Source organism: Myxocyprinus asiaticus, chromosome 26, assembly GCF_019703515.2.
Source record: "Myxocyprinus asiaticus isolate MX2 ecotype Aquarium Trade chromosome 26, UBuf_Myxa_2, whole genome shotgun sequence".
NCBI lineage: Eukaryota > Metazoa > Chordata > Actinopteri > Cypriniformes > Catostomidae > Myxocyprinus > Myxocyprinus asiaticus.
Window position 1 is genome coordinate 44,195,001 of NC_059369.1, and position 23,198 is coordinate 44,218,198.

At 40.6% G+C, this 23,198-nt stretch overlaps 1 protein-coding gene across 9 annotated transcripts in view; it reads right to left on the reverse strand.

Moving 5' to 3' along the window:
- Positions 1–23,198, reverse strand: part of LOC127416677 (FERM domain-containing protein 4A-like) — a 232,445-nt gene that overhangs the window by 33,216 nt on the left and 176,031 nt on the right. For 7 of the 9 annotated variants that reach the window (XM_051656166.1, XM_051656167.1, XM_051656163.1 and 4 more), the window contains exons 5-13: positions 22,290–22,374; positions 18,408–18,464; positions 17,777–17,799; positions 15,773–15,856; positions 15,609–15,674; positions 15,368–15,425; positions 15,081–15,167; positions 7,817–7,893; positions 2,607–2,748 (exon numbers count right to left, since the gene is read on the reverse strand). In XM_051656166.1, the coding sequence (XP_051512126.1) occupies positions 2,607–2,748; positions 7,817–7,893; positions 15,081–15,167; positions 15,368–15,425; positions 15,609–15,674; positions 15,773–15,856; positions 17,777–17,799; positions 18,408–18,464; positions 22,290–22,374 (679 nt within the window). The remainder of the gene's footprint in view (positions 1–2,606; positions 2,749–7,816; positions 7,894–15,080; positions 15,168–15,367; positions 15,426–15,608; positions 15,675–15,772; positions 15,857–17,776; positions 17,800–18,407; positions 18,465–22,289; positions 22,375–23,198) is intronic. The other 2 variants (XM_051656165.1, XM_051656162.1) reach the window with 1 other exon arrangement.

The following is a 23,198-nucleotide window of genomic DNA, read 5'->3' on the forward strand; positions in this document are numbered from 1 at the left end:
AGGTTAACAAGCAAATACAAGAACCCACAATCTGATATGAGACACATTTCAGAGTCTGGAGGCTGATCTACAGTGTCTGTAACAACCTCAGAGAAAACAGGGTTGCTGCAGAGATTTTAAAATCAAACTTAAGACTTTTTAAGACCTGAACATATCAAATTAATACCATATCCCCATGCCAAAACAAACCCACACAATCTCAAAATAAATCATGTATCACAGACTCTTACTTAAACAGGCTCAAAAGTTTGCATACCCTGGCAGAAATTGTGAAATATTGGCATTGATTTTGAAAATATGACTCATCATGCAAAAACTGTCTTTTATTTAAGGATAGTGATCATATGAAGCCATTTATTATCACATAGATGTTTGGCTCCTTTTTAAATCATAATGATAACAGAAATCATCCAAATGGCCCTGATCAAAAGTTTACATACCCTTGGATGTTTGGCCTTGTTACAGACACACAAGGTGACACACACAGGTTTAAATGGCAATTAAAGGTTAATTTCCCACACCTGTGGCTTTTAAAATTGCAATTAGTGTCTGTGTATAAATAGTCAATGAGTTTGTTAGCTCTCACGTGGATGCACTGAGCAGGCTAGATACTGAGCCATGGGGAGCAGAAAAGAACTGTCAAAAGACCTGCGTAACAAGGTAATGGAACTTTATAAAGATGGAAAAGGATATAAAAAGATATCCAAAGCCTTGAAAATGCCAGTCAGTACTTTTCAATCACTTATTAAGAAGTGGAAAATTTGGGGATCTCTTGATACCAAGCCAAGGTCAGGTAGACCAAGAAAGATTTCAGCCACAACTGCCAGAAAAATTGTTCGGGATACAAAGAAAAACCCACAGGTAACCTCAGGAGAAATACAGGCTGCTCTGGAAAAAGACGGTGTGGTTGTTTCAAGGAGCACAATACGACGATACTTGAACAAAAATGAGCTGCATGGTCGAGTTGCCAGAAAGAAGCCTTTACTGCGCCAATGTCACAAAAAAGCCCGGTTACAATATGCCCGACAACACCTTGACACGCCTCACAGCTTCTGGCACACTGTAATTTGGAGTGACGAGACCAAAATAGAGCTTTATGTTCACAACCATAAGCGCTATGTTTGGAGAGGGGTCAACAAGGCCTATAGTGAAATGAATACCATCCCCACTGTGAAGCATGGTGGTGGCTCACTGATGTTTTGGGGGTGTGTGAGCTCTAAAGACACGGGGAGTCTTGTGAAAATTGATGGCAAGATGAATGCAGCATGTTATCAGAAAATACTGGCAGACAATTTGCATTCTTCTGCACGAAAGCTGCGCATGGGACGCTCTTGGACTTTCCAGCACGACAATGACCCTAAGCACAAGGCCAAGTTGACCCTCCAGTGGTTACAGCAGAAAAAGGTGAAGGTTCTGGAGTGGCCATCACAGTCTCCTGACCTTAATATCATCGAGCCACTCTGGGGAGATCTCAAATGTGCGGTTCATGCAAGACGACTAAAGACTGCATGACCTGGAGGCATTTTGCCAAGACGAATGGGCAGCTATACCACCTGCAAGAATTCAGGGCCTCATACACAACTATTACAAAAGACTGCACGCTGTCATTGATGCTAAAGGGGGCAATACACAGTATTAAGAACTAAGGGTATGAAGACTTTTGAACAGGGGTCATTTCATTTTTTTCTTTGTTTCCATGTTTTGTTTTATGATTGTGCCACTCTGTTATAACCTACAGTTGAATATGAATCCCATAAGAAATAAAAGAAAAGTGTTTTGCCTGCTCACTCATGTTTTCTTTAAAAATGCTACATATATTACCAATTCTCCAAGGGTATGCAAACTTTTGAGCACAACTGTATATATCACATCAAAATTGGTTTATGTACCATTATATAAACAAATACAAATTAGAGGTCGACCGATACTGGATTGCGCTGACTGTGCTGAAAGAAAGCCAGTTAGTCTGCCAATAGTTATTAGTTTTAATTTAAATTGGTAGCCTATATTAAATGTTCTTAGTCTTTCCTTCCTGTGATGGGGAGGGCCAGACAGAGGCTACAAGAGTCCAAATTTAATTAAATTCCAGATGCACTTTATGGGGGAGGGACTTTTAACTTCAAAGGCACTTTAACGTTGAAATACACCGAGGACTCTTATTTTGAAATGTTTACACTTCACTGCTTCCAGCTGCTTCTTTAAACAAATAAAGTATATAAAATGTGCACTCCTACAATAATCTACAACATATTACAATATAAACAATTAAAGGTAAACATAGTCATATTTTATCAACACTATATCATCATCATCATCAACAACAACACTTGATCTTTAGTGATAGCTTTTCATAAATTTCCGATATGGATTAACGATTGTGAACTGCTCTACAACAGCTGAAAACACTCACAAGACCCCGCGTGCTTGGAGAAAATACAACAGTGCCACATTTTCACTCTGAAGGACGCAGCACATGCATTTATTTAATTTATTACACTCACACATTTATTTAAAAAATGAAGACTTTTGTTGTATCATTTATGATATTTAAGACTTTTTAAGGATCCGTGGGAACCCTGGAAAAACAAACACACACAAACACACACCTTGCTCTGCTTGCGGTCCAGGTAGAACTGGTGCTGGCTGATGGCCATGGCCCAGATGGACTTGATGAGGGTGGGACAGGCGTACCAGGTGTGCACGGCGATGCCACTGTGGCCAAACGTCCTCCGCGTTACCGACGCCCTGCAGTTGGACCGAACACAAATCGACTTTATATGCACTGAATTATATAACAGTGTCAGAGCAGAAACAAATGTCAACATCAATTCTAAAGCCTTTGTAAAATAGCAGATACACACACACACACACACACACACACACCAGTGTTTCCAATTGACCTGTTTCAGTGACGTCACTTTTCCCCGCAGCCGCCATATTTGTGACCAACAGCGGCAGGAAACAATGACGGTGAAAAACAGCCGAAAAACGATATGAAGAAAAACACGATACATCCGCGGACGCAGGCGAGTCTGATGTGTGACCGCGAGTGCACACGCCCACCAGTACATCACCGTAAACATCTCTCATTTAGAAGTTACAAATGTTTTTGTGTTGTTTTCTGGTCTGATTTAGTCACAGTATTAAAAAGCCGTCTTTGATGATCCTGCCTGTATGAATGTTAGAGCTTCTTTTAACTCCTGAAGAAGGTTTTTGTCGCATCTCAGCGCAGCACAATGAAGGTATATGGAATATTGGTCACAGCGGACATATAGTGACGTCACATGAAACGGGTCAATAGAACTCTGTTTTTGTAACAGGGGGAACCCCGGTTGAGCCATTTGTACATATACATTAGTTTTAGGGCTGCAACAACTAATCGATAGTATAATTATATGGGCTGATGTTTTGTCCCACTCCATCCCCAATGGATCATTTTACTCTTTAATGAACAGTACTTTTTGTTCTACAAAATTGTAAAAGTAATGAATAGAACTGTTTTGCATATGCACTGAAAGTAATAATAATAATAATAATAATAATAATAGTAATAAATTCAAACTTAACATTTCATGATTCAGGCTTTGTTCAGTTTTCAGGTTTTGTTAGAGTATAGAATCATGAATTCAGTATTGCAAATCAAACCAAATCCTTACGCCCGTTATTATTTCTGTTTTTTCCCCATATTTTAATCAAATACAGGAAATACAATTTCTTTTTTAACCCGATTAATCGAAGAAATAATCGCCGATTAATCGAAGAAATAATCGCCGATTAATCGAAGAAATAATTGCCGATTAATCGATTATCAAAATAATCGTTCGCTGCAGCACTAATTAGTTAAAAACAAACAAATACATTATATTTTTAGTAAAAAAAACAATATAATGACATATTTTAATTGAAATATAATTTATTACAAAAAACTTCGATACTTGTTGCAAATGTTTTTTAAACTAAACATTGTTATATGAATAACCTGTTGTTCACTCATGATACTGATTTAAGTTTTATGAATTTTAAAGAGCACCTATTATGGTTTTTCAAATATTACCTTTCATATAGTGTCTTATATAGCTGTTTGTGATTGTAAAAAAGTCTACAAAGTGCACGACAAATGGAGTTATTGACTCCCAAAAGACAGAACCGATTCTGAACACCTGAAACGAGTCGTTAGTAATTCCAGACTTACTTCCTGTACTGACCTACGTAATTTGGTAACAATAAACCCACCTCTGGTCTTCATTGGCTGCTCGCAAACAGCTTTGATCCACCCTCAAATACTACACTAAGCGGTAGACCAATCACAACAGACTGGGACATCTGACCAATCAGAGCAGAGTAGGCTCTCTGAAAGGAGGAGTTTAGAATGAATCCTTTAGAACGGATCATTGAACGAGTCGTTTTTGACACTGGGAAAAAAAAAGGTAATACTGAAATTTAAATTATGAGCAAATTAAAGTGTTTTTTGACCTTGGATGCATGTAAATCTATTGTATGAGACCTTTAAAGCAAAATTAGGCATGTTTAAAAACCATAATAGGTGCTCTTTAAGACAACTCAATAGATTTTGCCATTACTTTGCGATACAGTATTTTATTTTATTGCATTCAATTTAGACGGAAAGATCCTATTTCAGATAAAATTTCTTCACAAAATCATTTATTTTATGATGGATTCTGGAAGGCAGTGCAGGAAACACTGATACACACTCCGGTGACCAAAAATCTGTTAAATTCATTATAATTGTGGCAAGTTGCTACATTTCCTAGCAACCGTAAACAGCCTACAGTTAGGCTAGTGAACAAGGAGACTAGGTGAAATAGGTTATTATTATTTAGTATTATTATTATTTGTTATGTAAGGAATAATTGACGACGGACCGTTGAATTGCTGAAAAATAATGCACACCCCGAGGTGGTAACGCTGCCACGATTTTCAAATCAGCAGTTAAAAATGCACTTTTTCTGGCGTGTACAGTCATTGTACAAGTTGATTGACAGGCAATGTCTGTATCTAAAAGCTGATTGGCTCTTTTACCTGCTAGGCGGGACTTCCGTTCTACATATGTTGACCATTGTGCGCTCCAATTCATTTGAACAGAAGTGGCCCATCTCTGCTAAATAGTCTCTGGATACATCCAATATTAACTCCAAAACAGTAAGAAGTCAAAAAGATTTGTTTGCCTTCTTAAGTGTTTTGCAGTGAAATAACTTAAGAGCATTTCCGTGAAAGCATCTCAACAGTCATTTCTGTCGTGATGAGCATATAACTCTGGTGAGCTATTCAAACAAGTCAGACACATTCACGCTGTGATGAGTTACTCTCAAATTAGATAGTGAGCGAGCATGTTTGATTGACAGACCGCGCACATGCGCACAACTGGTGTTAGCAGATACGTAACAATCCAGACAGTTCTGCAAAGTATCTGGTTAACATACCACACACAGCGTAGCCCACATACGTAAACACACACCATTTACACTGTGGTCAGAGCCTGCACACGTGTGTGTCCTCCCATCTGTCCTGTGATGGGCTTTATAAAACCTCCAGGCCTCTGTAAATACCCTCCATCCACTCCTCTCTCTCCACTGGAACAAAGATAAACAGCAGACCCTCGTGTTCTGACTCTTATCAAAACCCCATTACTCTGAGTGAGTGTGTGTAAGCATCCGCCATGACTCTAATTGAATGACAGTGAAAGTAACAAGAACAAAAATACATCAGATTCCCACACGCTGCAAAATAAACAGATTGTTTCATCTTCCTAAACTGTTTTGCTCTCTTTCATGTCTTTTATTCCCCTGGTCTCCTACATTGTTTGAACGTCGTTTCTGGGCTGTCGTGGTGGTTGTTTGAACAGTGTGAATGAGGCGGTTTATCTGTCAGCATCTGAGGCAGCGTGTGCTGCTGCTTTTGGCAGTGTCTGCTCTTCTAAAGAGACAAACCAGCCCTCGGCACGCACTGATGATGTCATGAGGGCCTGATTAAACCCAAAACACATCCCAATCATGACAGAGAGAGAGAGAGAGAGAGAGAGAGAGACAGCTGAAGAGTCAGAAAGAGGAGGGTGGAGGAGAGCTCTGTATGTTGGACTTCAGGAAGTAAGAGATTTCTATCCAATAACAAATAGCTTTGCTCAGTTAGCGCTTGTGGACACAAGCCAACTCTTGACAATCCAGAGGCAACTAGTAACATTTACCTCAAAGTGTTTCTCTACTGGAACTTTTCGTCAAAGTTTGATATATTTCCAAGGTCAAACCAAAACCAAAACTCATGTAATTGTTGTGCCATTGCTATAGAAATGTGTTTGCTCCTACAAAGAAGAACAAAAAACAGCTTTATAATTGATTCTCACATGATGCATGTGTGTCCACCTGTTCTCACTCTTGCATAATCAGTAGCCCCCTTCAACACATTCAGCCTTTTCCAGAAAATTTACCGCAATTTTCAGGTTAGAGGTCATGCGTGAACACGACCCTTTTGAAAATACTGGTAAATTTTGCTCTGGCAATTTCCCTTTATGAGAAGTTGTATCATTACCTATAAATGTTCATATTGATGGTCATCCGCATGAAGAAATTTGCCAAAAGCTTAAAGGAACAGTGAGTGATTCAGTTACGTACGATAAAGCCACCTGCCTCCTTTGGGAACGCGCAGACCTCTTTGTAGCAATATACGTTGAAAACTGTGCTTTTCAGCCACAGATAGCATCTCCGCCTTCGAATGCTAGCAACAGCATTTGCTATGTAGTTCATCAGTCTTATTTGAAGTCATCGCATACGCTGTCGTTGATGTAAACATTTGCCAGAAAATTTAACACATCACCAACATTACTGACTGCATACGTTCAGATACAAAACAACACCCCGCCATATTTTCAAACAATTTCCGGCACAGCCTTGTAGACGTCATTTCCGGAAAACGCCATCACGGAGTTTAACGGCATTTATGGCTGATGTGTGAATGGTACTAGCAAAACGGAAAAAAGACGGAAAGTCGTTGCAGGTCGAATAGCATACGTGGTACATTTACCAGTAAAGGCAACCCAAAGATTTTACCTGGTTGCATGTGTGAAAGGGGCTAGTGTAAACTTTTTAGTCACAATTTTCGTCTTTTTGACCAAAATGTCCTTTAAATTCAGTCAATATTTAATCATGTCTTGTTCATAAAATTAAGTCACTTTGACTGATATGACATATAATTTTAGTCAATGAAAATAACATTTTAGTTAAAGATAATATGCAGAATGAAAAAAAAAAAAAAAAAAAGGTAAAACTGTAACAGACGGAAACAACATATTCACAACGCAAGTTACGCATTCTGACTAATAGTAACACGTAACTTAATTCAAACTCACCTGTGTATTCGCTTCATTGCCTGTGCAGATGCACGTTTTAATATTACGTTTAATCTATGTTGTAAATATAGCGGATCTCAAGTATCTAGGATGCATTTGAGTTTACCGCTGTTCAGCTGTCTTAACTCACACAGCTCAAGCGGGGATATCCTCAACATACCTTTTAATTAAAATCGTTTCATTATTGTCATTAAGCACATTTCTCGCCTTGTCTTCGTTAACGCTGACAAACTCCTTTGAACTTTTACTTCAAAAGTTCCCAATGCAAAGTTATCACAAAGACAACCAACCAACACCAATAGCTAAGATCTTTCAACCTCTTGCAACGTTCCATGACATACAAACACACCTGTCTTTCAAACTCGTGCTCAGTTTAAGAGAAAGTGGTGCCCACAAGTGTGCTAGCCAGAACCCGTGTGTGCGAGCGAGCATGAGAAATCTGTAATATAGATTTACCTTCTCGGGTCATGGACTTCCACTGAGAACTTCTTCTCCCTGAAGTACAGATTCTCCAACTGTCTCCATTGGAACACCTGCGGAGATGAGAGAACGCTTTTACAACATTCCCAAAACCTCAATCAAACATTCCAGGGATGGTTCTGCAAAGTCTTCAGACTGCAAACTCCATCCAGGACATAAAACTACTGGAGCAGCCACAGAAGAAGAGAATCCTTAATCCAGAGCGCAAGTCCATGTCAGGTTGTGTTTGACTTCTCTGTGCACTTTTGAGAATCTCAGCTACACTCCAGTCCTGTTGACTCTGTGTGTAAAATCCTCCTTAAGCACAGGGGAACAATGAGTCCTCCTCTGTGTGTGTAGAAAGAGTGAGAGTGTTTGAATCAAGACTCACAGAGAGAGAGAGAGAGAGATGGAGAGAGAGGGGTAGGGAGGAGTCATCCCCCCTCCCCAGCCTCTCCTTTCCTTTGGGACACACACTTCCTGTGTGGGCGGGGTAATGGAGAGTTCATAGTGATGACCGTGTGTTTGTGTGTGCGTGTGGCGTAGTAACCCCTCCACCTCCTTCCCCCTCATTCAGTCAAGAAACCAGGTTCTGGTTCTCATTACACACCAGCAAACACACACATGGTTGTCTATGGTAAACACACTGGACTCCTGGAGCCATCAGCTGAACAGACACAAAGAAAATGCAAAGGAGAGAAAATGGAAAGTGTACAGATCTGCGGTCTCTGAAACTATAGAGAAACTGAGAGAGAGAGTATAAACACTATACACTCGCTCCAAGATCTAAACTATCAATAAAGTCCATAATTATTCTGTTAATAGTCATTAACAGGACTTTGTACAAGAGTTCTTTGGCAAACACCTTGATATATGAAAAAGGAGGAAAATAAAGGACAAGGAAAAATGGAGAAAGGATGAGAGTGGAGAGAGAAAGGGAGGAGAGGTTAGCTTGAAAAGCCCAAGAATTTTAGGAGCCTGGGAAAACAATGGACAGATGAAGGAAGAAGGGAGGGAAGGAACACAGTTACACACACACAGAACTATTTCCACATATACCACTACGGTTGGGAATCAAGAGCTGGTTCTTATTCGGAAATTCCATTTAATAAAAATGATGATGTTCTGTTCCGTTAACTGTTCTTGAGGGTCTGTATTCCTTAGCCAATGCAGAACAGTGGAACAGTGTGCTAAAAGACTCAAAAAATGCAGAACATGTAGAGACATAGACAAATAGTTGAGTAACTAATTATCAGTGATTGTGACAGTGAACCACCAAACTATTGGTATAGCCAGATGCTGTTCTAAATAATCGAATTTCGATATTGGCACACAATTTTGTATCAGTGCGTCCCAAGTGGAAACCATTCAATTCCTTCCAGTTCCTTTCCCTATCACGAAGACAGTGCCACCAAAGAGCAAAGAGATGTTGTCGGTGTTCATGTTAACATTTCTTGGTGTTTACGAGACTCTTTGAAGGTCTCATGGGACAAAGAACAAACACGACCTCACACATGACCTCAACACTTTCAAAACAACTTTTATTATGGAGATACTGATCTCTCTCTCTCTCTCTCTCTCTCTCTCTCTTTCTCTGCGCTTTTCCTTAAAGGAAAAAGGAGAGGAAAATTCCATGACATCTAAATACTTTACACTCTGTAGATATAAGAGCTAACGAGGCATGGAGCATTAACCACACCAGAGTATTTTTGGCACAGTGAGATGGAAGTGGGCTTCAGCTATTGTTGTGGATTGAGACAATCTGCTCGCATCACTAACTCAAAGTGTGTGTGATTTTGGGGCGTGCAGTCACGAGAGTCTTTTTAGTCGTAGTAAAAAAAGGATTTCAAAGGGTGCCCAGCGATGTGCATATGTGCCGATTCCTGGTTAGTTCCAGCACATTTCTCTCTGACAGCTGAACCGTGTTCTAGGCCTCATGTTTGTGCTTGCTCTCTGTCAGATATAGCCTACATCATGGTCTTGATCTCTGGAAAAAAGTTTAAACCTGGTCCTGGACTTCAAAGGGTTTTCAAAGAATCACAGCCATGATGATGTGGTCCAGTGACTGGCCATGCCCGTGTCTGAACAACCTATCTTGTTCTGAGTTTTCAGTAATGACAGCTGACACACAATGGCTGGGTCTCAAAACTTAGTGAGCTACCTTGCTGTCTAAATAGGCAGCTACCTTTTAAGGCAGCATCCTAACTGAAATGGAAGCTCATAACGTGACTTGTGAGACTTAAAGCTCTCTTTACGTGCAGAACTTCAATGGTCATTCTTCTGCATCCCAAAAATAATGCTGATCACATGAAGCACAAAGAGATTTGTTGCCTACATTGATGTTAGCATGTTGCTAAGCTAACGGCTTGATACTTTAATATGCACCAAAATACATAAAGTCAATTTTAAATTCGACTGAACTACTTTTTAGTAGTGAATAAAACATACTGTATAGTAGTCATGCCCCTAAATACTTTTTTCACTGAGCTCGACACAATGCATTTTGCCTTAGATTTAGGCAAAAGCAAAGTATGTTATAATGCGACCGTGCCGGCCCACTTTTTTCGTACAAGACTGTGTACTTAGCTTCTTTTATGAGGGAATGAACTACAATCTCATAAAGCATTGCGAATGACGTAATCAAATGAAAAATATAAAACTATTAAGTTGTATTAAGGGGTTTATTTTGTGATAACAACCAGCTGACTTTACATTATCCAGCTTATTACAAGACTACTTGCCAAATAAATGGACATGAAACATTGATTTGAGTTTAAATAATTTTATCAGCTTGCTTGAAGAGACCACTCAGTGATCCGAGTAGCAGGAGAGACGGCTCCTAGTGCCCGGATGAGCGGTCTGATCCGTGGATGTACGGTTGTTACTGGTCAATATCAGACCACTAGATGGCGCCATTGACCAATCAGAATCGAGTATTCCAGAGAGCCGTGTAATAAACGTACAGAAACAATACGTTTACATTTTATTTCAAAATATTCAGAGATACACAAATATACAAGTAGTTTGAGAGTGTAGAGAGATCGACTCGATTGCGTCATTCACAGTGTGTCATGGGAGTCGGCGGTTGCTGCAGAGCTCTTTTGGTGCACTTTGTTGGCCGCGATTCTCTGATTGGTGGATCTTTCTCTGCTGGATCTTGGGTAGTGTAGTTCTGAAACAGAAATTCTGCTAACAAACTCGAGTTTTTTAAAAATGAACATGGACTGATGGCTTCAACAGAAGTATAAAGCATCGATTAACAATATCGGAGCTTACGTTAGGTCTGTCTTTAAAGGTTTATAAAAATAAATTCGCTTATAGAGAAAATGAAAGCGATTTTTACTATTACGCTCTAGGGTTGTAACCGCATTTGTGTCAGGACTGAGTCTATGATGCCTAAGAATGTAGGCAGCTCACTAGGTTTTGAGACAAAGCCAATGAATTTTGATAACGTAACACTTCCTTACACAAACATACTGTATAACTCTTCCGGCACAGCTAAACATAGACCAATATGAGCTTTTTTTAAAGTGTTCAAATGCAGTGATATGAGGGAGATTTAGAGTCTTTCTTTAAATATCATGGGGGTGTCGTCATTGTGACTCACGTTCCCTGCCCTTTCTCTTAATATAACGCAGGACTCCCACCCTGTAGTCTCCATTTAAACAATAATACAATAAACTCCCCAAGTTCTCTCTCTCACACACGAAGTACAGGAAGGCTGTGTGTGTGGAACGGTATTTTCTTAGCAAGAGCTATAATGTGGGCTGATGAAAAAAGACAGGGCATCAGAGAGGTCAAAGGTCGCCAGCAGCAGACAGGACACAAACACTCACCGGTGACTCATGGCTAGCAATCGTATGATTCACAACTGAAACATCACATCACAACAGCATGTCTGAGTTTAGTTTTTTAATAACTGCTCATTAATATACTACTCTATAAAGGCAAGACTTCTTTAGAATTAGTGCTTGTATGTAGCTGTTCTTTCCTAATAAGCTAAACCCAACCAATCAGAGACATTTACGCACACGGGCAGCCACACACATCCCAGTTTTTGAGGAGTGGTCCCAGATTCGTCAGACACTCTAATGTTTCCAGCATGTTGTGTGTTGTCAGGGCTACGGTAATCCTGCGGGTGTCTGCTGCTGGGTTTCCTGTTGCAGGGTTTTGGAGTCAGCAAGGATGATGGAGGGGGGTTTAGGTGGAGGGGAATAACCCATGAGAATCACACAACACAGCTCGTGAAGAAACCACACACACAGTAAAACTTAACACAAACACCTTTACACACTTTGGCACAGATGCTCTGCGGTCTCTCATTAGGAGAGGGTTTGAATTAGTTTGAAACTCATTAAATAAACCCAACCATGAACTCACCAAGTCTGCAACTTTTACAGTGTGGCATATTTAACTGTATATCTCGCCGTCACACACACACACACACACACACACACACTGCCCACAGATGGAGAACAGCCACTAACCATTAGGGCATGTGAGCTTAGCATTAAAACATGAAATTGAGACAAGCTGTGTAATGAGACACGTTAACGGTAATGTTCCATCAGATATGCAGATCACAAGGAGAAAAGACGTGAAAGTGTGCCATTTAGTCTAGTATCTGCTAATGAGTTACATTAGTATACAAAACTGGGTGCTTGATTACTCTAGTAATAGTTGAGGATTAGTTACCCCAAAAATGAAAATTCTGTCATCATTTACTCACCCTCATGTCGCTCCACTACCCTCAGTTCAAAACATTACAATGCCACGTTCAGTCACGAGACAATCGAGAAACATTGGTGTTTGCCATCATTGATGTCAAATAGACATCAACCAGATCAGCTCCTGGTTGATTCAGCAGAGGCTCACGGCAAACTCCCGTGAATATACAAACGAAAAAAAAAATAAACTTTGATAGTGAACGCAAAGTGCTCCCAGTGACACAGAAAAGGAGACGCACCCCTACTCTAATTCTGTGGAGTGACAAAATGGAGAAACAAAATCTCAAAGGATTTGCTTCATGAGAAATAAGAGCGTGTGGGTTTAATCTTAGAGCATTAAAATAATGTGTGAAAGGGACGAAATTAGGACAGAAATATTTTACTATTACATAATATAATATAATATAAAAATATTTCAAAATTAATATTGTATTTTTTATTTAAAAAAATATATAAAATGGGGGCCTGGGTTAGCTCAGCGAGTATTGACGCCGACTATCACCCCTGGAGTCGCGAGTTTGGATCCAGGACGTGCTGAGTGACTCCAGCCAGGTCTCCTAAGCAACCAAATTGACCTGGTTGCTAGGGAGGGTAGAGTCACATGGGGTAACCTCCTTGTGGTCATGATTAGTGGTTCTCGCTCTCAATGGGGCGTGTGGTAAGTTGTGCGTGGATCGTGGAGAGTAGCATGAGCCTCCACATGCTGTGAGTCTCCGCGGTGTCATGCACAGCGAGTCACGTGATAAGATGCACGGATTGATGGTCTCAGAAGCGGAGGCAACTGAGACTCGTTCTCCACCACCTAGACTGAGGTGAGTAACCGCGCTACCACGAGGACCTACTAAGTAGTGGGAATTGGGCATTCCAAATTGGGGAGAAAAGGGGATTAATATATATATATATAAAATATGAGCTCCATAAACAACTAAAAATTTTAAATTGACCAAAACTAAAGTTGCCCAAAGCAAGAGACATATTTTAAGTATTTAGAAATGTTCTGATATTTAAACATTATTCTTCATGTCAAATTAATCGATATATTTGAAGTTAAAATAGTAAACATTTTTATGACAATTAATCGTGAAATACCTAAAACAGGCAATTAATCGTCATAATTGCAATTATTTTTTGAAAATGAATCACCAGCCAAGTTGTGATGGCGTAGTGGGCTAAAGAACATAACTGGTAATCAGAAGGTTGCTGGTTTGATCCCCACAGCCACCACCATTGTGTCCTTGAGCAAGGCACTTAACTCCAGGTTGCTCCGGGGGGATTGTCCCTGTAATAAGGGCACTGTAAGTCGCTTTGGATAAAAGCGTCTGCCAAATGCATAAATGTAAGTTTCATAATTGTGTCAGCCCTAATGCAAAATCTTCCTGCAGCATTTTTGCAAATGCAAATGCGCTAATTATGGTCTGTTTCACCCACAAAACTAATCGCATGGTTCACGTGAAGACCACGAAATGCACTAAGAGCATGTTTACTATCGTTTTTGGAGCATGACAGCCCCACTGTCTCTGTCTGCTTTCGCTGTATGGAAAAGAAAGCGTGAACATTCTTCAACACTTCTCCTTTTGTGTTCCATGGAAGCAAGATAGTCATACGGGTTTGAAATGACATGGAGGTGAGTAAACAATGACAGAATATTCATTTCATTTGATCTATTCCTTTAAATTGTCAGCAGAACTGAAATTCTGTTCAGTTTGCATCTGTGGTGTTTTTGCAGACACTTCGGGTTTCTTTCCCCTTCATTCTGAGCTGCCCTTTGCTACGTCTTTTCATTTCGCCTCACTCTTGTTTTCAGTAACAGATCCTCTCTGTAAATAGGCCTGAGTTTGGCTTTTTGCTTGGCTGGACGACTTTCTGCTTTGAACGCTATTTTTAGCTTGTGGTTTGGAAAAGGTTTTCCTGTTCCTGAAGTTTCGCCTCTCTTTCGGATAGAGTTTAAACACGCGTGTGTGCTGTGAGGATGGAAACCCAGCAGGACACACACCTAAAGGGAGTCATTTCGACAGATTTATAACATTCAGTGTGTCGGTTATTGGGTGATGCTGATCATCTGTCTGGGAGTTTGAGAGTCTCTGTCTAATGTTACAAAAAACGCTGCTTGGGAGTTCATGACCTCTGAGGTCAAAGTTGAGGTTACCACACCCGAGGTCAAAGCATCAGATGGTCAGACGTCATGGGGTTAAGCAAAGGTGACTAGGTGAGTTTAACAGACACACACAAGTTCACTACTTAGACCCACATTTGAGGAAGCACTACTTTTCACAACACAGCGACAAAGAAACTGACATGCTCACAGTTTTTTTTCTTCTACAAAGTAGCAAAGGAGAAGTGAATGATTTCTGCTTCTTACCTTTTCTTAAGAAGCACTTTCATAAGCTACATTTCAGGAAGTAATAACCAACAGAGAGACGAAACCATTTTTGGATGACAGTGATGAAGAGATGGGAAGGGAGGACAAACGAATGTCAAACTCTAATGAGTCCACAGAGGGAAGAGATGGTTTATTAGGGACAGCGAGTTCTTACCTTCCTTGGTTTGACTTTGTCCTGGTAGTCATATTGAAAAATGCCTTTATAACTCAAACCTAGCCACCACGGGATCCCCTGCTTATCCTAAAGAGAGAGAAAAAGAGATGGCAAAGAGAGAGAAACATTAACACATGCACACCGATCACGTGAGAAGTGTCAGTCTACGGTAGTTGATTATTATGAGTATTAAGCACTTTAGTCAAGCACCAATATTGCAGGTTGTGAGAACACATACGGACTGAAGTTTATGCTTATACATTTCCTCTCTAAGCGCAAAGACCCACCTTAACAGCGTAATAATGCACTCCATATGTGGGCAATGACTCCACTACACTCATATAACTGTGAGAGAGGAGAAGGCAGTGATTGTTTATTGACAGTATCATGTTAGAGATGTTACATATGCAATTTACAACAACAGTGAATATGTGGGAGGGCCATTGAGAATGCATAAAGTTGATTATCAGAACCGAATGTGCAAAAACGAGCAAGTAATCAAACATGTTTTCTTTTTTGCTGTCTTACTTGACGATGGCCTGGCCTCTGGACTGTCCGCTTAGCTTCTTATAGTGCTCAATGACCCGATCCTCACTGCAAAAACACACAAAAAACAACACTATAGGGAGAAGTTCAAACATCTCCTTATTACCTCTCCATCATCAGCCGACAGCTGTGAATGTGTGTCTCACCAGTATGCGAGTGAAGGGTGCTCCTTCAGTGCTTGTGTAGGCAATGCTGGTAGTTTCTTCAGGTCAGCCCTAGTAGTGTCATTACTGCAGACAAAACAACACAAAACACTGACCCAAAATATCTGAGAGATGCATAGAAAGGTGGAGAGATTAGCTGCATCTACTTTGCATACTATCCCTCTTAAATGGTGTGCAAGATAGGATTAGAGTGTCCCAAATCATAGTATGCAAAACATAATATGCCAAAGATGGTAGAATATTTCCAGTTTGCATGCGTGAACATGCTTTTTGGGCTAAAATTAGTCATGATCTCTTGAAAACAAAAAATGAGGAATGCAAGTCTGAAGCTGGCATTTTTAATGCATTATTCTGTGATGTAATAATGCATTTGAAAGGGAAAGTTCACCCACAAATGAAAATTCTCTCTTCATTTACTCACCCTCATGCCATCCCAGATGTGCATGACATTTTTTTCTCCTGCAGAACTCAAATGAAGGTTTTTAGAAGAATATCTCAGCTCTGTTCAATGCAAGTGAATGGTGAGCAGAACTCTGAAGCTCCAAAAAGCACAAAGAGGCAGCAAAAAAGTAATCCATACGACTGCAGTGGTTAAATCCATGTCTTCTGAAGTGATACAATAGGTATTGTTTTCAAAATATAACTCCCTTTTCATTATAAATTGTGACATCAGCAGTCTCTTTGGCGATCGTGTTTTCAAGCTCGACTACACTTCCTATAGCGCCATCTGGCTCTCTGAGCATGCATCAAGCACTAGGAAGTGTAATCGAGCTTGAAATCAGGATCGTGCCTAGAGATTGCAATAACAAGATGTACAGTGAAAAACAAGTCACATGTTGGTCTGTTCTCACCCAAAACTGATTAGACTGCTTCTGAAGACATGGATTAAACCACTGGAGTCGTATGGATTACTTTTATGCTGCCTTTATGTGCTTTTTGGAGCTTCAAAGTTCTGGCCACCATTCACTTGCATTGTGAGGACCAACAGAGCTGAGATATTCTTCTAGAAACCTTCATTTGTGTTTTGCAGAATAAAGAAAGTCATACACATCTGGGATGGCATGAGGGTGAGTATTTTTGGGTGAACTGTCCCTTTAAGGTAATGAATAGATGGATGCTAACACTAACATTCAAGCACAAACAGCGCACAGAGTGGTCTGTGATATCAAGATGAGCAATGTTATGATGTTATAGTATGTCCCAATACTGGCGTACTGTCTTACTACATACTCTAAATCATGCACTTTCCCATCACCAGTAATGCACATACTTTTGCTTAGTAGAAGTATTCAAATTGGGGTGCAGCCATTGAGAAGTTGACTGGAAAGCTGAGTTTTAGGTATCAGAGTGACAGAGTTGGAAGGATGCACATGTGACAGATCTGAAGATGTTGTGTGTGTGGAAAGTGTGTTTGTGATACAGAAAACCCGGGGTTAGTGTGTGTAATCTAACACTGTTTATCCTCTGCATTCAATGTCATCCCCTCTGTCTCCGTTCCCAAGTTTCACACCCCCGTCTCTCTCTTTATCTCTTGCAGCATGTGCATGTGCTCATGTGGGAATGAGAGTTTGATATATGCCACAAATTGGATCTGCTTTCACTCTGCAGTGACACACTGATAGCCACTTTGATTGTGTGTGTGTGTGTCCTTACTTAGCTACAGTTTGGGGACATATTTGTACCCAAAAATTTGCTAAATTGAACAAAATCTCCCTTTGGGGACATTTTAGGTAGTCCTCATTTGGAAAGAATTATGCATACATAAATTAAATAAGGATTATGTTGTATTCTAATAATGCATACAGGTTTCGGATAGGGTTAGGATTAGTTCAAAGCAATTATAGTCAGCTTTATATGAAAAAAAACAGAAGTCTATTGCATGTCCCCATTTAGATAGCTGACATACATTTTTGTGTTTGTGTGTGTGTGTGTGTGTGTGTAAAAAGGTCACTGGAAGTTGTTTCATTCATTCAAACAATCTCTTACCTTGTGAAGTCTCCTTTAGCTTCCTGTGGGACACAAAAAACTTCATACTTTAATATCAATAATGAATTCTGCTGGTAAACAAGAGTGCTTGCAAAGATTGTATCCTCTTATATGCAGAACTGTGTGTGTGTGTGTGTGTGTGTGTGTCTCAGTGGGAGATGTAGTCTCTGCCATCTGTACTAAATCCTCTAAAAAGTCAAACACACATAACATACCTGGTACTACTCCACCTGGATCACACAGTCATAAAAAAACATATTTTATAAAAGCATTTCTTGTGTATAGATAACTTGCAGTACAAAGGAAACATTCTGATTTAGATTTAAAATAAAGCACCCTTTATTTTGTCACGACCTGGACATGAATCTATAATCTTAAAACACACTCACAAAATGTGATTTGTACATTTTCTTAAGAAATTTTGAGCTCATGCAAAAGGCACTGCGTTGCTAGGGTGTTGTGGGTGGTTGCTAGGTGTTTGCTTACAAGCCCAAACTCAAGTCTCTGTGATATTCTAAAATTAAGTTTCAGTTTTGAGAAACCTTTAACCCCATGTATGAGCACACAGTACTAATCCCATTAATTAATTATTATATTTACACCCACAAAAGTATATTACTGATGATCTCACCTGTAGGATGTAGGAGGCCAGTTCAAACACCACCTCGCTGTCCACCTCTATGAGCTCCTGAACACAGACAGAGATTAAGACAGAAAGACAGTTAAATTCAGGATCACAGAATACAGCAGACATGACACTAGAGCATCTAATCTCTGTTTTATCTCATCTCTTTCTTCTTTAATGGTCTGATCTGTTTACTTATCACTAAAGAGTCTATTTAAAACAGTTCAGTTATTTCCTGAGCAGTCAATTGCAGGACAAAGCCATACACACACATGGGATTTTAAGAGGGGGTACTTAAGTGTAAAGGGTCTTTATGACATTTAATGAATATTACACACATTACTGGAATGACATTGGAAATCTGACTCTTCAGTATAGTGTGAGCAATAAACAAGAGTGAGAATGAGTGGCATGTGATCAGTGAGCAAAGAATTTGCACAACATATCCTTTGATATTATTTATTTTCTCCCCAATTTGGAACGCCCAATTCCCAATGCGCTCTAAGTCCTCGTGGTGGTGTAGTGACTCGCCTCAATCCGGGTGGCGGAGGACGAATCTCAGCTGCCTCCGCGTCTGAGACCATCAATCCATGCATCTTATCACGTGGCTTGTTGAGCGCGTTACCATGGAGACGTAGCGCGTGTGGAGGCTTCACGCTATTCTCCGCGGCATCCACGCACAACTCACCACACGCCCCACCGAGAGCAAGAACCACATTATAGCGACCAAGAGGAGGTTACCCCATGTGACTCTACCCTCCCTAGCAACCGGGCCTATTTGGTTGCTTAGGAGACCTGGCTGGAGTCACTCAGCACGCCCTGGATTCGAACTCACGACACCAGGGGTGGTAACTCGCTGAGCTACCCAGGCCCCCCACCTTTGATATTATTTTTAAAATCAAAGATTATGATGCCTTCAGATGCTACTGGAATTGTCCTACTTCCCACTTCAGAAGTCATAATTACAAGTACGTCGCCTACAAGTGCTTTGTTGTCGGAAAAATAAGAAACATGGAGGACGCCAGGTTGATTTCTTGGGAAACTTGCTGACAATAAAGGAATTTTGGTCAAAACATGCTATTTTCTCTCTGTAAAAAAAATGTAAAATATGCATTAAATCATTACTGATATACAACATGTAAATGTTTATGACTAAAACAGCAATCGATAAAGGTAAGTTTATGTCTCCTGCCAGCTCGGGTATCACAATTATCCCAGTCATACATATGATTTGATGGGGCGTTCATGTGCAAGTTCCAAGTAGAAAACTCAACTTACGATACTTACGTTAGCACGTGAAGGCAGCATTAGACCTTTGACATTTTGTATCACATCAGTAGTGGTTTTATAAAATGGGTAGAATATTTTTGCAAGAAATATTTGGATTTCTGTTAAGATTATCAGCTTAAGGGGTCCTGGGTAGCTCAGCGAGTATTGACGTCGTCTACCACCCCTGGAGTTGAGAGTTCAAATCCAGGGCGTGCTGAGTGGCTCCAGCCAGGTCTCCTAAGCAACCAGATTAGCCTGGTTGCTAAGGAGGGTAGAGTCACGTGGGGTAACCTCCTCGTGGTCGCTATAATGTGGTTCTCGCTTTCGGTGGGGCGCGTGGTGAGTTGTGCATGGATGCCACGGAGGACTTAGAGCGCATTGGGAATTGAGCATTCCAAATTGGGGAGAAAAGCTTAAAACAGCCATAAAGAATAATTATTTTTATGAGCTTTATAAATCATGTGAAACCTATCTTTATTTTGAAAAATTAAGCGAATGCAGGCTTCTCCACACGGAGCTGAAATCGCTTCAAAGCTATTTGAATCATCTGGTCAAATGTGGATTATGAAATTTTTTCTGAAACTGAGCACAGTTGAGCCAAAACAGTCTGTCACAGGACGGATCGTAGTCTAAACTCTAAAGTCATCTTTACACTGCAAAGGTGGCACAGAGGCTGCATCTGAAGTTGCATAAATGCATTTACACAGAAATTACTATTGCATAAATAATGTGTTGAGATTAATATTTTAAATATAAAATTAGGAATATAGAAATGAACAAAAATATGGAAGTATACTTTTAAAAATGAAACTATGCATTGTAAAATATGCACTGATCAGCCACAACATTAAAACCACTGACAGGTGAAGTGAATAACATTTATTATCTTGTTACAATGGCACCTGTCAAGGGGTGGGATATATTAGGCAGCAAGTGAACAGTCAGTTCTTGAATTTCATGTGTTGGAAGCAGGAAAAATGGGCAAGCGTAAGGATCTGAGCGACTTTGACAAAGGCCAAATTGTGATGGCTAGACTGGGTCAGAGCATCTCCAAAACGGCAGGTCTTGTTGGGTGTTCACGGTATGCAGTGGTTAGTACCTACCAAAAGTGGTCCAAGGAAGGATAACCGGTGAACCGGCGACAGGGTCATGGGCGCCCAAGGCTCATTGATGCGTGTGGGGAGCAAAGGCTAGCCCGTCTGGTCTGATCCCACAGAGGAACTACTGTAGCACAAATGGCTGAAACATTTAATGCTGGCCATGATAGAAAGGTGTCAGAACATGCAGTGCATCGCAGCTTGCTGCTTATGGGGCTGCGTAGACGCAGACCGGTCAGAGTGCCCATGCTGACCCCTGTCCACTGCCGAAAGCACCTACAATGGACACGTGAGCATCAGAACTGGACCATGGACCAATGGAAGAAGGCGGCCTGGTCTGATGTATCAGACGTGGATGGCCAGGTGCTTGTGCGTCGTTTACCTGGGGGAAGAGATTGCAGCAGGATGCACTATGGGAAGAAGGCATGCCGGCGGAGGCAGTGTGATGCTCTAGGCAATGTTCTGCTGGGAAACCTTGAGTCCTGGCATTCATGTGGATGTTACTTTGGCACGTACCACCTACCAAATGATTGTTGCAGACCATGTACACCCCTTCATGGCAACGGTATTCCTTGATGGCAGTGGCCTCTTTCAGCAGGATAATGCACCCTGCCACACTGCAAAAACTGTTCAGGAATGGTTTGAGGAACATGACAAGGAGTTCAATGTGTTGACTTGGCCTCCAAAATCCCCAGATCTCAATCTCACATCCCAGAACATCTATGGGATGCGCTGGACCAACAAGTCCAATCCATGGAGGCCCCACCTCGCAACACGACTTAAAGGATCTGCTGCTAACGTCTTGGTGCTAGATACCACAGGACACCTTCAGAGGTCTTGTGAAGTCCATGCCTCGACGGGTCAGAGCTGTTTTGGCGGCACGAGGGGGATCTACACGATATTAGGCAGGTGGTTTTAATGTTGTGGCTGATCGGTGTATGCTCTATAAAGACACCAACAAAGTTTAAAGCTGCTCTGATACTGCATTTCATTTACACAGAACCAAAGCAGCATCAGAATTGCCTTTGATACTTGAGGCTGAGGTGGCTCCGAGCACGCAAAGTTTAATTTGGCTTTTATGCAGCATTACGTTTTACACAGAATGTTGAGCAAGCACAGAGCAGGCTTAACTCGGCCATGTAAAGACGGTTCCAGTCATAACTCAATTTTGACAAAATGTGTACTTCCTGTGTTTTGCCTTTGTAGGGCAGTCCAATCAACTAATAAAATGACTCGGTCTCAACAGTGTGATCAAGAAGCGCAGATGATAGACCAATCATAATTGTTTTTGTGGATGCAGGATAAGTCATTCATTTACTAATTTTACAGACTAAATGGACAATCCTCATTGAAGCCTAAACAATAACGTTCTTACTGATCATTTGAGCCCTCCAGAGATTCCAATGAGGGATTCTGCTTTCTAAGCTGAACAACACTGTCTGCAGGGAGCAGCATCATGGGAAGAAGTTACAGCTCCTCTGCCCTAACTCATTTATGCTGTAATGCTTTGATAAGACTTTACCTTATAGATGCATGACTTTGCATTGAGGAAGAACAGCTCTATTGTGGCATTGTCCTTCAGATAAGAGATACTTTCGATGTAGAACCTGCCGAAGAACAAGATATCACACACATCAAAATATGGCTACAGTTTAAAAACAGCTGTTCAATTCTGACACATATATTGCATTTTTGCTGGTTCCAGCATGACATCACAAGTGAGGAGTTGATAGACATGCAGAATCAAAGACCAACCACTAGAGGGCATCATAAAGACTCATTTATACATTTTCAAATCCTCCATTCTGCTCACAACCTACAAATATAAAAACAAAACCTATTGTGCAAGCTTCATTTAAATAAATATACAAGTGTGCTCTCGGTGTAACATATTTCGGAATCCATTCTAGCGGAAGTCTCAAGCTGTGACATTCACACAGCCACACAAACCCAGTCGGGTCGGGTCCCGTCAAATGGTCTCCTTTAAAGGCCCAGTTCAGGTTTCAATTTAATACCCATGCAGTCCTACAAAACATACAAGCCATGATATGACTTTGAATATACAATAAGGCATTCAATGAAAGACATATGACACATAAAGAGAGTCCATGATTGGTTATTTACAGGAGTAACTGACAGTGAGTCAAGTGTTTTAGAGAGAGAGATTAGGACAGAGAGAGTGAAAGCGAGAGAGATTAAAGTGATTAAACTGGATTGACAGCTGGTTTAATTTGAGATGTCTTGAATGCATCAAAGACTTCAGCTCTCTCCAATCAATAGCCCAATCATGGGAAGAGAAAAACATCACACTCACATCCACAAACCGATGTACACAAAACAACATGCCTGCATTATAAAGGTCCTCCAGTCCAATTTAAAAAGCAGTGACGTGCAATAGCTCATGCAGAAGACATAGAGATGCACGCAGCAA